The 13,680-nt window shown below is 35.6% G+C and overlaps 1 protein-coding gene across 4 annotated transcripts in view; it reads left to right on the top strand.

The window, feature by feature from the left end:
- ATP8A1 (ATPase phospholipid transporting 8A1) overlaps nucleotides 1-13,680 on the top strand; it is a 220,683-nt gene that overhangs the window by 60,283 nt on the left and 146,720 nt on the right. For 2 of the 4 annotated variants that reach the window (XM_057729004.1, XM_057729005.1), the window contains 5 exons: nucleotides 3,456-3,529; nucleotides 6,075-6,144; nucleotides 7,721-7,848; nucleotides 11,700-11,811; nucleotides 13,146-13,311. In XM_057729004.1, the coding sequence (XP_057584987.1) occupies nucleotides 3,456-3,529; nucleotides 6,075-6,144; nucleotides 7,721-7,848; nucleotides 11,700-11,811; nucleotides 13,146-13,311 (550 nt within the window). Of the gene's footprint in view, nucleotides 1-243; nucleotides 318-3,455; nucleotides 3,530-6,074; nucleotides 6,145-7,720; nucleotides 7,849-11,699; nucleotides 11,812-13,145; nucleotides 13,312-13,680 lie in introns of all 4 variants that reach the window. The other 2 variants (XM_057729006.1, XM_057729003.1) reach the window with 1 other exon arrangement.

Below are 13,680 nucleotides of genomic sequence, written 5' to 3'. Positions count from 1 at the left end.
TAAAATTTATTTTTTATTAAGCTAAGTTATATAGCTGGTACAATAAAGATACAATGTTTGTTTTTTAAAGGATTGTCTCATCCTTGGCCTCACTCCTAAATAATTTTATGCCATTTTGTAAAGATAAGTGGTTCTTGTTTGCCAATAACCATTTTTACTGTATTCTATGCTTAAATACAATGGGTTATATATTTGTAACTATATTCAATGCATATAATTAACCAATTCCCAGTTTTCTTTCAGGTAAATGTTGGAGATATAGTTATAATAAAAGGCAAAGAGTATATACCTGCTGACACTGTACTTCTCTCATCAAGGTAGAGATACCTACTGATGCTCAAACAGTGTAGAGGATGGTTTCTCTACCCTGCATTGACCTTATGATTTCTCCAAGGAAATAAGGAATAAACGAAGAATTTTAAACCTCTCTAATGATTTTGAATTAAATGTTAAAAAATTGATTGGACTTAAAGGACTCTTTCATGTTTGCCATATAGAATAAGTGATAGGTACTATATAATTCAGAAATTATAATTACAGTTAAGAGTCTACTCTTCCTGTGGATGTGTCCAGATCTGTTTGTGTAGACTACTAACTCTTATAAGATTTCCTATCATTTATGTTATATAATACATGGATTTGGTTCTGTTGATTTTATCTTACAATCCTTGTTCATGATAAATTCCTTTATGATGCGTTCATGTATCCCTCCAAAGTTTCTGTCTTTATGGTGCATTGGTACAAGAAAATGGATAAATGATTTTTTTATCATATCTTTTGAAATATTATGCTCTTCCAAAAAAAAATTAAAGCACTTTGTTCTTTCTTTTAAGTTCTTTCTATTACTGAATTTAGATAATTTTTGTCTTGCTCATATTTAAGGTAGTCATGAATTAGTATTCAGAACAGACGGCACTGTTAGCACTTTAAAGAATGTGACTTTCAAATGGTTTTAGATTTAAAAACTGTAAAACTAGTCCTAATATAAATTAAGAAAATGTTTTTTACTATTTTAGAGGTTGTTTATCACCATTTCCTTGGACAGTTTTATTTGTAAAATCCACATATAAATATGGACAGTGTCCTTTTTTCAAAATCTGTTTAATCAGGTCATTATTTAAACCGATTGAATTTATGACACGTTAGTGAAACTTAATTGAGCAAGTAAGAGTTCACCAGATATAAGTCTACAGGTAGTTGAAGTAACTATAGGTAGTTACATTTTCATATTTTATAGTTGGGAGCTTTTGGTGCCACTTACTTATAAGATTTTTTTTTCCCAGAAAGATTAAAATTAATAGGTTGGTTTTTAAACCAGCCTTTCTGCTATTAGTTCCCTTTGCTTCTAGGGCAAGTTTCTGAAACTGAAGGATGAAGGTGATGGTCCCTGTGAGAATGGTTCCACAGTGAACTTACTGTCGTTGTTTCAGGTCCTGGCAAGCTTTGCTTAGGAGGCAGACGCTAGGGTTCTTATCCTGGCCTGGTGACTTTGAACGAAATACTGAATCTCTCAGGCCTTTGACTTCATGTCTTTTGGAGTGAGGAAGACGGATTAAATGATCAAACTCTAATATTCCCCAATTCTCCTTTCTGTTTAAATTGATAATCTTTCATTTAAGTTTTAAGAATGACTAACCAACAGAATGATGTACACTCGGTGATGTTAAGTAAAAGTTTGATACATTTAATGGATGGTGGACCACAGCAGTTTAAGAAACTATTGATGTTTTCCTGATTAAACTTTTCCTAGAGACATAACTTATCATAGAGACCATCATATGCTGATACATTAATTATAATTTTTAAATTTTTGTGCTCAAAAATATGAAGATAATTGACTATACTGCCTTGACTTTATATTTAATTCTAAGTTGAAAGTTTTCAAAATATTTTTCATCTGCCCCTATCCAATCCAAACTCCCAATAAGCTCTATGCTTATATTTCTTAAACTTCAGAACATTTTTGCAGGATTTATTTTCTCAACATTAAAGACATTTAGTGGTGACTATCAATATTGGTAGATGAGAATAGTTTCTATATCTTAATATAGCATCCACCATGGTTAACTTCCTTCAAAGATGATTAAAATAATCATTTAAAATTTTTAAAAATTATCTGATTCATTGCTTTTTGTTATAGTAGAATCAAAGTAAAGTATAAAGCTTGTGCAGTTAAATATTGCTATCCATGTGGCAAAAAATTCAGGGGTTTTTTGTTGGTTTTTTAAATTTTTTTTTCTCAAAAGAGTTTTGCGTTCCTTGGCTCTTTTGAACTTATATTAGCCTTAAAAAGTAGGTAGAAGCCTTTGCCATCATTTAACAGAAAGATAAATTTTTGACTTTGTCTTATTTTTAGTCATTTCACTTTAGCCAATAACTAGGTCAGGCTTGGAATACCTAACTTCTAATCTAGTATCTTCATTATACTACACTGTCCGCTATCAAAATAAGGACATGATACTTCTCTCTGGCAAGCAAGCACCGTTTAGCAAAAAAGCATAAACAACACTTTATGATATTTTAATTTCTAAATTTTTAAAAATTATTAATTGCTAATATTTCATGTTCTTTGAAGTAGTTTGAAATTAATGCGTGAACATGGTTAAAAGTTACTGTTTCATTGATTTTCATTTTGAAATGAAGAAACCAAAATTTTACCATATAATGAAAAATATGTATATGGGTTTAGAAAGTATAAAATACAGTAAAATAACTCAAGCTACTAGTTCAGTTCCAAACAGGTTCTTAGCATATCTATTTCACACCTTCTCTGAAAAATTTCTCCTGGATTCAGACGCTTACCCTCCCCAAACAATTCATTATCAAGACTTTATTAATATTAAATAATTCAAAAGGCTGCAGTTATGACTTCTAACTTCCCAAGATCCATGCCTTTGCAGCTTTACATTACATTTATTGGGATATTTATACAATTAACTTGGAAAATGTTTTGAAATCAGAAAATTTGAAGTTTTTTTTTTAGTATGGTTGTGGGGGGAGAAATAATATAGTATACTTTGTTTTTCCTAAAAATAGTTTCCACCATTATTTCTTTTCTTCCTGGGTAGGAGTAGACTTACAATAGATGGCAAGAGAGTGAGGAATTAGAGAAAGGAAAATCCTTAACATAAAGTAGCTCTCTATGTAAAATATGTTTTTATTTAATTTGCTCAGAAATGCTTGTGAGTAAAATTTTAGAACTCAAAAGCCTCTGCATTAAAAATTGAAAATTGGGCTTAAAAGCAAATAAATAATCCATAAATATTCTGTTTTCTTGTGCCTTTAGACCTGATCAAAATAAGTTTTGAAAAAATTGGCATTAGACATTTTTTATTAACATGTATTATTTTCTGTAATAATTTCAAACTTTCTGTCTCTTTTGTCCATTTGTTTGTTTGTTTTTCTCTGTTATTCATTTTTTTTCCGTTTTGATTATTTTAAACTGGGACCTGTAGGTGGCAGTAGGGGAAATAGTGAAAGTGACCAATGGGGAACATCTCCCAGCAGATCTCATCAGCCTGTCCTCAAGGTTAGAACCACTGAGTTGTACAGGATGTGTGTATGTGGATCCTCACCCTACACCAGAAAACAGTTTGCACCCAAAGATGGTTGAGCTCTGTATCTCTCCCTTTAAAACACAAACATTTTATACTTCTTGGTGATGGATGTTTCACAGATGTTTCAAAGGCCGTTTTTGAATACCTTGTTGAATGATGTTCCTCCCTCAAGTGGGCAAATTCAGCTCCTATTGTTATCAATAGGAGCCAGAGCCCATGAGGCCTGCCAGTAAAGGTAGATTTTAATTTCCTGGGCGTCATGACTATGTATTTATACTTAACAACTTGCCTAAATACTAAGGCTTCATTTATTACCTCTCCAGGATATTGTTTTGAACAGTGTTAAAATTTACATGAAAGACAGTTATCGAGAAATTTTTACATTTTTAAACATTTGCCTTAAATTTGAAATTTTCTGTAAGTTCAATAGAACCCCTTCAGCAGTTATGACTATAATTTGGGCTTGTATAGGGTTTACAGAGGACCCCCTGCACAAAGCTGGATGTTGTACATTTGGTACCGCATGCTTTGGGATCCATTTTTATCCCATTTGTAACTAGTGACAAAATGCACGTTACTCTGATAAATTTCAGCTGTCTAGTAGTGTCTGTATTGTGATATGCATCTTGTTTCATTTTTCCACTTAATAATCAAAAAGCCTGCTTTGCCCTCCTGTACTTTGTGTTTTGAATGTTATCATAATTTGCTGAAATAATTACCTAGCATGATTCCTTATCTGAGATTTCTTGCTGCCTTTTTGTAACATTGTCAAGAACTGCTTCAATAATATTTGTCATAAGAGATGAAGAATGTTCTGAATTTTGCCTCACTTCAAACAGAAGCCAGCTATTTAACTTTCTAACTTCCTAGATATTTAAGGTCCTAGAAAAGTTATTTTATGGAAAAAAAGATAGAATTAAAACAGTATTCTCCTATTGATATGAGAATGGCCTTGGTTATTTTGATCAGTAGGAATTTAATGCATTTCACTGTCAAAATATGGAATTGGCATTGTTAATTTAGCATTTGTTTGTCACCGTGCTTCTGTATTATCAGAAGGTGTGTTTTATAATTTTATAAACCATTTTTATTTCAAATTTATACATAAGTAAATTACAAATTGGGAGCAATTGCCAGAACCAAATTTTATTGTGACAGTAATAAAAAAATAAAACCTTAATTAATTGATAGAGTGAAAATATAAATATTGAAAAACTTATCCGATTGGGGAAAAGTATCAGCCTTTATGGAAGAAGAGAAAAAAAAAGCCCATAGAGAAAATTAAAGAACTTGCAAAGACTTTAAAATGAGTCTGTAAAATATTTGATTAATGACCATGTGTTTCAGTACTTTTCACAAGTCTTCAAGCCATAAAACTAAGCTGTGTGCTCATTTCTGAAACTCAGAATCGTCTGCTTTACACATGTACAAATTGGAAGTTGATTAGAAAATTCCAGGTGTTTGTGACTTAGAAATTTCTAACTGTGAGTATACGTGCTTATCAGAAATTACATTCGTAATTACTTATATGATTTAATTAATTGGGCTTTTTATATAAGCACATGCTAATAAGATTGATTTAACTTCATAATGCTTTTCCTTATAGTTGAGGATCAGATCATACAGTTGGGCTGCAGACTCACCTGACTGTAATTGCTGAGACAGTAAAGTCAGCATGTGAGAGGTCAGGCTATAAGACAGTCAGGGGTGTGTGCCTGTGATAAAACTGGAGAGCACGGGCGCCTTACACCGGTCACTGCACGCAAAACTTGACTGAAACACTCTGGTGGGGACCCAAAGAACAGATCTTATAGGTTCAAGTCAAGGAGCAACAGGGCCAAGTTGGCTGATTTTAGTTGTAGCTTTTGCTGCCACACAAATCTCTGAAGCAACTTTAAGAAATAGAACAGAAAAATAGGGGGAAGAAAGTGTATATTCACTTTCATTGTAAAATCTGTTCATACAGTTTTTTAAAGTAGCCTTACAATTTAAATATTATGGTCCATATGATGCTATTCATCTTTTTTAAGGATGCAATACGATATAATCTGAACATGTAAATGCAAGTTTATAGAAGCAACAATCTGAAATTTTCTAATCTACCATTTAATCAGTTTACATGTGGTCTATGAGCATGAACTCTCACTTGATATTTTCAAGCTGAAGATATATATGGACACAAGACTGCTTTACATTTCAGATACAGTCTATGTTGTGTCTATATGATGAACAATTTAAGTATAATGTGACAAATCTAATTCTTTACGTTATCTTAAAGATCAGTACTAATTGTCAGGAAATTGCTTTGGAGTCCTTTTGGCTGAACATTTAATCCATGAGTTGTCATGCATGAGTCCTGCCTCACAGCATTTTGTGTTTAGAATGAAAGACATCAAGAAACTAGGCGACTAAACCTTTGTTTAGAATGAAAGCCTTCAGTGAGTCTGAACATATAAATAAGTTATTATGCTTTCCTTCCCCCACTAAATCTTTGTGCTTTTCAATTTTAAAAAACAGTGAGCCCCAGGCCATGTGCTACATTGAAACATCCAACTTGGATGGTGAAACAAACCTGAAAATTAGACAGGTAAGATTTAATATAGGTTTATTTAATTATAGCTGTTCTCTTATATGGAATTGAGAGCTTTGTTGGGGAGGAAGAACACTTTCCTCTACCCTTCTTTGTTCTTCTGACTGGTCTAAGAATTAAATTGACATGAGACATAGTAACAGGAGAAAATCTAATTTAATTTCATGCGTACAGGATCCCCACATACTTGAGAAGCTCAAAGACAGAGAAGTAGAATGACGTATATGTGCCATTCGGAGCTAAGGAATGGGATAAGGGTCCTGGGGCTTCCAAAGACAGGCGGGTCAGTCACAGGATGATAAGAAGAGCAGATATTTGGTAATTAGATGTTTGCCCTGCCAGATGGATGGGTCCACTTAAATAAAATCTATCTCTGGTAATAACTCTTGTCTGGGAAAAATCCCCAATTTAAATTCTTCTAGGTGGTTAAGGGAGGGACAGTAGTTTCTCTTGAACCTTCAGGACCTCCATTGCCTTTAGTTCAAAATAATCCCCATGCAAAAGTGACACATTTTGAGGACGCTCATTCTAACCCCTGTAGCTTTATTTCTTAGTAGTATTAAGTTGAGGCAGTTCTGTCTGCTTGCAAATATTTTCTCATTGAGCCGTAATGAAGTGGTTTGATAAACTGAAATAGTTAAATATTATGGAAAATTCAGTTTTACTTGCCTAATTAAATGTGGTGCATCATATAGATACTATTGTAACATTTTGAATATTTTATGTAATAGCCAACACGCTGATAATATTGGTAGTTCTAAGTGCTTTCACATGTGTTAGCTTCTTTATTTTCCATTCGCCTGGCCCATATTATTTGGCTTTGCCTTATGGAAAAGACGTAGTTTCCATTGCTGTTCCAAAAGTCTCACTAATCTCAGGGAATCAGTTAGATTTCTATATTTATTTCTCATACCATTCCTGATAGAAAGTCACTGTAAGGGTTTTAAAGTTTTAAAGAGGACATTAAAAAATGTATTCTCGTGGGCTCTCCACAAATGGTGAAAATGACGTGTGGGAAGGTTGGGTTGTGGTAGAAGCAGGTTGTCATCACAGCACCTGAACTCAACCTGCCACAGGAAGTGAGGGCTGCTCAGTTCCAGCCGGTTCTGGGTGGCCAGAGGGAGGAACTGTTTTGGAGTTTTCCTTCTCAGTGGACTAAAAGAACAAAAACATAACACTGTCTTTGGGTATACATTCCCTTTCTAGTTATTTTGCATTCCCTTTCTGAGATTCAGCAGACAGATTTAGACTGTATAATGCTAAATATTTATTTTTGGAAGCAAACAGTTCTTTGAGGGCTTCTTTCAAAATATCTTTGCAGAGTAGTTTATAATTTCTTTAAGATATTTTAGAATTTTCACAAAATCAGTGCTATTCTTCTGCTAAAAACATATGTTCAGGTGGAGAGAAAGGTATCCCCTAATTTCGATTTGACAAAGAGAAGGGGGATAATTGCTTTTAAAACAGTGGGATGTCTTAGATCTTAAGGTGTGGATGAATTCAGAATTCCCTGCTCCCTCCCACACACAACTTATTTAATATACCCTTTGCTTATTTAAAAATTTCTAAACAGGGCTTACCAGCAACATCAGATATAAAAGACATTGACAGTTTGATGAGAATTTCTGGCAGAATTGAGTGTGAAAGTCCAAACAGACATCTCTACGATTTTGTTGGAAACATAAGGCTTGATGGACACAGGTATGTAAAACCAGTCTTTCATAAAAACACAGACGTCACTGTGTTGCAGGGTATGGCTGACCTAGGGACATATTTTCTTGTACTCTGAGTTTCATAACCCAAACCCTTTTTCTCAAGCATTTATGTATTACATCTACCCAGAGTTCTTTTGTGAAAATGCTGTTAACCATGTACGCATGATATAGCTAAAGACTTCCCCAGGGTCCCTGCCAGCCTAGGAGTTGAATGTTTTCATAGATATACCAGGCTTCTGGAGCATTGTTTAGTGGTTTCTTCTTTGGCCAGAATACTTATCTTACAGGCTTAACCGTTGGTGTCCATGGCCTGGGTGCTTTCCTGTAAACTCTAGATGCCTCAAGGAGCTCAGACTCTACCCACAGGGTTTCATTGTGCTGGATAATTTCTTTCCTTCTCTGTATAATTGCATATGCTCTTTTCTAGGCTATGTTATCTATAGTCATCTTTTATACTTGCTTCCTAACCTTCTCCCTCCACTCCCCTCCCCTCCCATTTCCTGCCTCTTCCATCATCCATTCAATCTGTATTGAGCAGGCCAGGCAGATGTTAAGGAGATAGCAATGGACAAAGCAGACATATCTGCCTGACCTTGAGAACTAACTTTCTTGCAGTAAGGGAAGGGCAAACAAACAAACAATAAAGTGGCAAATAAGAAAATTTTATACCATGTTAGAAAGTGATAAATGCTTTGGAAAAAACAGCCCAGGATAAGAGAGATGGGGAGTTCTTGGGAGGGAATCACTTTTAGTTAATGTGGTTGCAGAAGGTAAATGTTGCTTTGTTGAGAAGGTAACATTTGAGCAATGGTGAGTAGGAGGTGAGGAAACCAGCCATTTGAATATCTGGAGGGAGAAGATTCTAGACAGAGGGAATAGACAGTGCAAATTATTAGCTGTATGGTTACATAATCTGAAAGTGGGAAAGTGCCTGGAGTAACTATGAAATGTCAGAGATGCCAGTGTGGTTGCAGTGGAATGACCAAGGAAGAGGGTAATAGAAGAAGGGCTAAGAGATAATAGTGAGACAGACCATCATGGCTTTGTCAGCCATTGTAAGGGTGTTATTCTGAGTGAGACGGGATCCATTGGAGTGTTTTGAGGGGCAACATCAACAGTTCAGTTTGGGACTTAATAAGTTTGTGATGTCCAAACAGAGATGTCAGGGGGCAGTTAAACATATAAGCCTGGAGTTTGGGATAGAGGTCCAGGTTCATGAGATAAATTTGGAAGTAGTTGGCATAGATATTTAAAGCCATGAGATTGGAAGAAATCACTGAAGGTGAAAGGGTACAGTTAGAAAAGTGAAGACGGCTGTCCCAACACCCGCCAGCATTATGGTTGGGAATAGAGGAGGGCCCAGCGACGTAGACTGAGATCAAGTTGATAGCATGGAAACCAAGAGAGTAAAGAAACTGTACTAAGGCAGAGGGAGTGACTAAAGTGGATCACGTGTTGTTATGGTCAAGTACAATGAAGTCAAATTCAGTGAGTCTGAGAATTAACAGTTGGATTTAGCAATGGAGATCCTTGATCTCTGTTAGGACAGGCAGAGCCTGACGAGAGTGAGTTTTAGATAGCGGAAGAAGAGTTGAAAAATAGACAACTTTTTCAAAGAGTTTTATCACAAAGGGGAGCAAAGAAATGGGGCAGAACTTGGCATGAAGGGCGGGGTCTTCTCTGCCTCCCTTCTCCTTTTCTACTAGGCATTAGTAGTGGCCAACTAAATGCAGCTAAGCACACGAGCTCACACCACCAGCTGAAGAGATATCAGTGTTTTCAGTATTTTGTAATTTCATTATTACAGTATTTGAATTCTAAAGGACACTTGAATACCCTGAACTGGCCTCCTCATTCGGATCCACCAAAAGTTTTCCTGTAATTTTTGAAGTAGTTCTATATCGTTCTAAATTTTTGACAGAGTGATCTTTCCGTGAACATATGGTTATAGACTAATGATAGATTTGGCCATTTGTACAAGTAATGTTTCTATAGTCTGACATTCCTAACTGGCCAGCTTCCATTTCTTATCAGTTCCCCAGCAGAGCGATGCCAAGCAAATCCACACAGTGAAGGAGAAACTTTGTGTGATGGTGCCAAGATTTGGGGTACAGATAGAATTTATATGATATGCTTCAACTGATATGAAAGATGGAAGCAGATTTTCAATGTCTTCGTGCCCGTAGCACATTTGACTTTCACAGTGATTACCCAGCGCTCTCAGAGCCCCTTAGTTTAGAGTGAATGTAGTTTGATTCCATTAAGGATGAGGGTCCTTCTCTAATGCTGGAGACTTTGGAATTCCAGCTCTGATGAAAAAGTAATAACTAATTCTTGCTGAGGCCTTGCAATTGAAAAGCATTTTTTTCTTTTGAAGAGTTTGTATCTAATTGCACTCAATCCACACCACAAATGCTGAGGTGACAGTTGCCATGGGATACGTGAGAAACAGTTGGCACATTTGTGCCCCAGAGCATAATCCAGCAGCTTCCCGAGAACTTCTTGGAAACCTGTTTTAGGCCTGAGGACTCCTCCCACCCCTGAAGTGCACCCCAGATCTTGAGATGGGTCTGAAAGGCATGTTGTACGTGAAGATGAGAGTTAAAGTTGCTATGTTCTTTGACTAAATTGGAATACACTAATTCCTAAGGACTGACTCACTGAAGTGGGAGACTTCAGGTGCTGTCATTACCCACCCATCTGGATTGATTCCACCTGAGCCAGTGACATTTGTGTAGTTCCTAAAAGAAGGTCCCAGGCCCACGCTACTACTGGCCTTAGACCCCTACTGGATTATAAAAGTCCAAGAGAAATGAAAGCTTCAGTCTCAATCTGTATCCTCTGACAAATAAATTCTGTGTTGCTGAAGACTTTTCTTGGGGTAATTGCTTCTTCCTTTTTCTGGAAGTTTTTTTTTCATGAATATTTATAGTTGACTTTTTTTTTTTTTTTGCTTTTTTTAATCAGTAAAATGAAGAAGTAGTGATGGGAATCTTTGAGCCATTAAACCTTATGTAGTATGTTTCCATTAAGAATCCCACTGTATTTGTGATAGCTTGTACACTTCCGATAGCTCTGTGAGAGATTGTATGAACCCACAGCCTAACACAGTGGGTAGCCTTGCAAAAACCCCACAAGAGACCCAGCTTGACCCCTTTTCATAAAAGATGTGGTTTAAGTCATATGGAATGGAGAGCCTCGATTTGCTGTCATTTCAGAGCAGTATTTAAGACTTTTAGATGCATATGATTTATTGGAAATGTATTCACAGTTCTTGGAAAACTGATCTTCAGATACGATAAATGAATGTCCTGGAGATTTTAATAGAGACTTAATCTCTGGAGGGCAGAAATGGCAATGCAATTGTATGATGAGATCTGTGTATTTATCTTACCTTGTGAATTTTTTGAACCTTTATTGTACACAAAGCTATTTTTAATTTAAAAGAAGGTAGAGGAAGGGGAACAGATCCCCTATTCTTACTACTTTCCGATAGCTCAGAAACCTAACTGGATTTACTAAATCAGGAAAAGTCTTTCCGCAGGTTTGAGAATGAGCCTCTGAGTTCCATACGATTGCCTACTATCTTGGATAATGAAGTTGTAGGAAATGGCTGGTTTGGTGGTAAGCAGAAGCAACTAAAATGCTTCCTTCCAACTGTCCTTGTGTAAGAAAATTATTCTTATTGGTAGGAAAATTACTTCTTATCTAAAAATATAGTAAAAGGTGAGAAGGGTTATTTTCATAACAGAACCTTTCTTGGAACTATATAGTGGCTGTAGAATTCTTAAGCATTTTGAAAAATGTCATTGCTAATGTCAACATAATCTGTCATAGCACTGTTCCCCTGGGAGCAGATCAGATTCTTCTTCGAGGCGCTCAGTTGAGAAATACACAATGGGTTCATGGAATAGTTGTCTACACTGGACATGACACCAAGCTGATGCAGGTGGGATTTTTATCTATGAAAACCTTTTGGACCCAACTCTTTTGAAAATATGCTGTCTGTAGCTCTCAGTGCTGTAGTCCTAAACATAGCAGACCATCTGTCATAGATCCTTGAGCCCCACACTGTATCCAGATCTCATTCTTCAGTGAGTGGGGCTATGAAATGGCTCACCCTGTGCAAGAACACTAGAAAGTTCCACCAGAGATCACCAATGCATGAACAACTGATGATTTTGTATACCAGTCCATTGGCAGCATTTACTGACTGTTGCAGTGATTGACAGAAGTTGTCTGTGTAATGTGTTCTGCATTAAAGTATTTATCTTATAATTTTACTTTATTACAGTTATCAAAATTTAGAACTTTATTTTTTTATAAAATTGAAAAAAACTTGTGACTGTTGGTAGTCAACTATTAGGTTGACTTTTTTCGCAGCATTTTTATGTTAAGCCGTTTTAAATCAGCTTTAATCCTAGCGTTTGTAACATTACACATGCCTGTGGATGCTCCTTCTCTACATTATAATATCAGAGTGTTCAGTGGTTAGATAGATGTGGAAAACTCAGTTTTAAGATACTAAATGGAAATCTGCTTTGAGGGCTGATACCTTTGTACATCATAAAGGCACAAAGATGTTATCAACAGGCAAGCAGGACTGCTGTTAATGATTCTACCCCTAACTATTCTGTGAATTCTATAAATCATCCTTTTATGTTGATTTTGACATTTGAGTTTCAGTCATGTGGATGCCGTGGTTAGCACAGATCATTTTTTATCATTAAATACAGCTCAGGAAACTTGCCTCTGTTATTCTTGATAGCCAGCACTACTTAGATTGCTGCTGTGTTTAGTAAAACAATTACTAAATGCCACCAAAAAATCTGGAAACCAGAGATCCCTTAAATGTTGTCTTCATAGTTTGGAATTTCCAGGTCTCTGGCTGTGGGTGCCTAGGTCCCCTTCTCTGCCCCTCATCGGGAACTGAGATGCTAGATGCCTTAGTCTGTCCTGTTTGCTTAGGTAGTCAGGTAATACATTGTTCATCTTACCTGCCACAATGCAAAAGCTGTCTACAAAAGAAACAGCATTTCCTTCTCTTCTTTCTTGCTGTTTTACATCATAGAAAAAGGATTGGGTGATATAGTGTAGGAAAAGAGGTGGTTAACTTTTGACAGTTTATTACATGTGATTGTTTTCCATAAAATTCTCATGTGTTGAACCATGTGTAGATTGTGAGTTGTGACTTACTTTTTCATCCTCACCAAAATACTGGATACACATTACTAGATCATTGGTACACATTTCTTATTACTCATCTTTTGTTTCTTTTTACAGAATTCAACAAGTCCACCACTTAAACTCTCAAATGTAGAACGGATTACAAATGTACAAATTTTGATTTTATTTTGTATCTTGATTGCCATGTCTCTTGTCTGTTCTGTGGGCTCAGCCATTTGGAATCGAAGGCATTCTGGAAAGGACTGGTATCTCAACCTAAACTGTGAGCATTAAAGGGCTTCTTGTGCTTATTTTTTCTTTCATTAAAACATGTATTTATTTCACAACTGATCTTGGAATTTCTTGTTTCTAAAAAGAAAACCTTGTTGCCAAGATAACTGGGCATTTACTCTTTATTGTTCAATGCAATTTCTAGTAAAAGTAAGTAAAAAGTTATAACCTCTAAAATTTCAGAATCCCTAAAAATAGTTAGTACTCTAAAATAGTATAAAATGTTATTTTATTAATGTTATTTTAATTTTATTAATTTTCTCTTTTAAAATATTTTAACGCAAGTGGTTACATCGCTAGCTATCTGGTAAAGAAAGCAGATTGAGTATATTTAAAACAGCAAAAATTATTTTACATGTTT

This window comes from Hippopotamus amphibius, chromosome 3 (genome assembly GCF_030028045.1).
Source record: "Hippopotamus amphibius kiboko isolate mHipAmp2 chromosome 3, mHipAmp2.hap2, whole genome shotgun sequence".
NCBI lineage: Eukaryota > Metazoa > Chordata > Mammalia > Artiodactyla > Hippopotamidae > Hippopotamus > Hippopotamus amphibius.
This window is presented reverse-complemented; position numbering and strand designations above follow the sequence as displayed.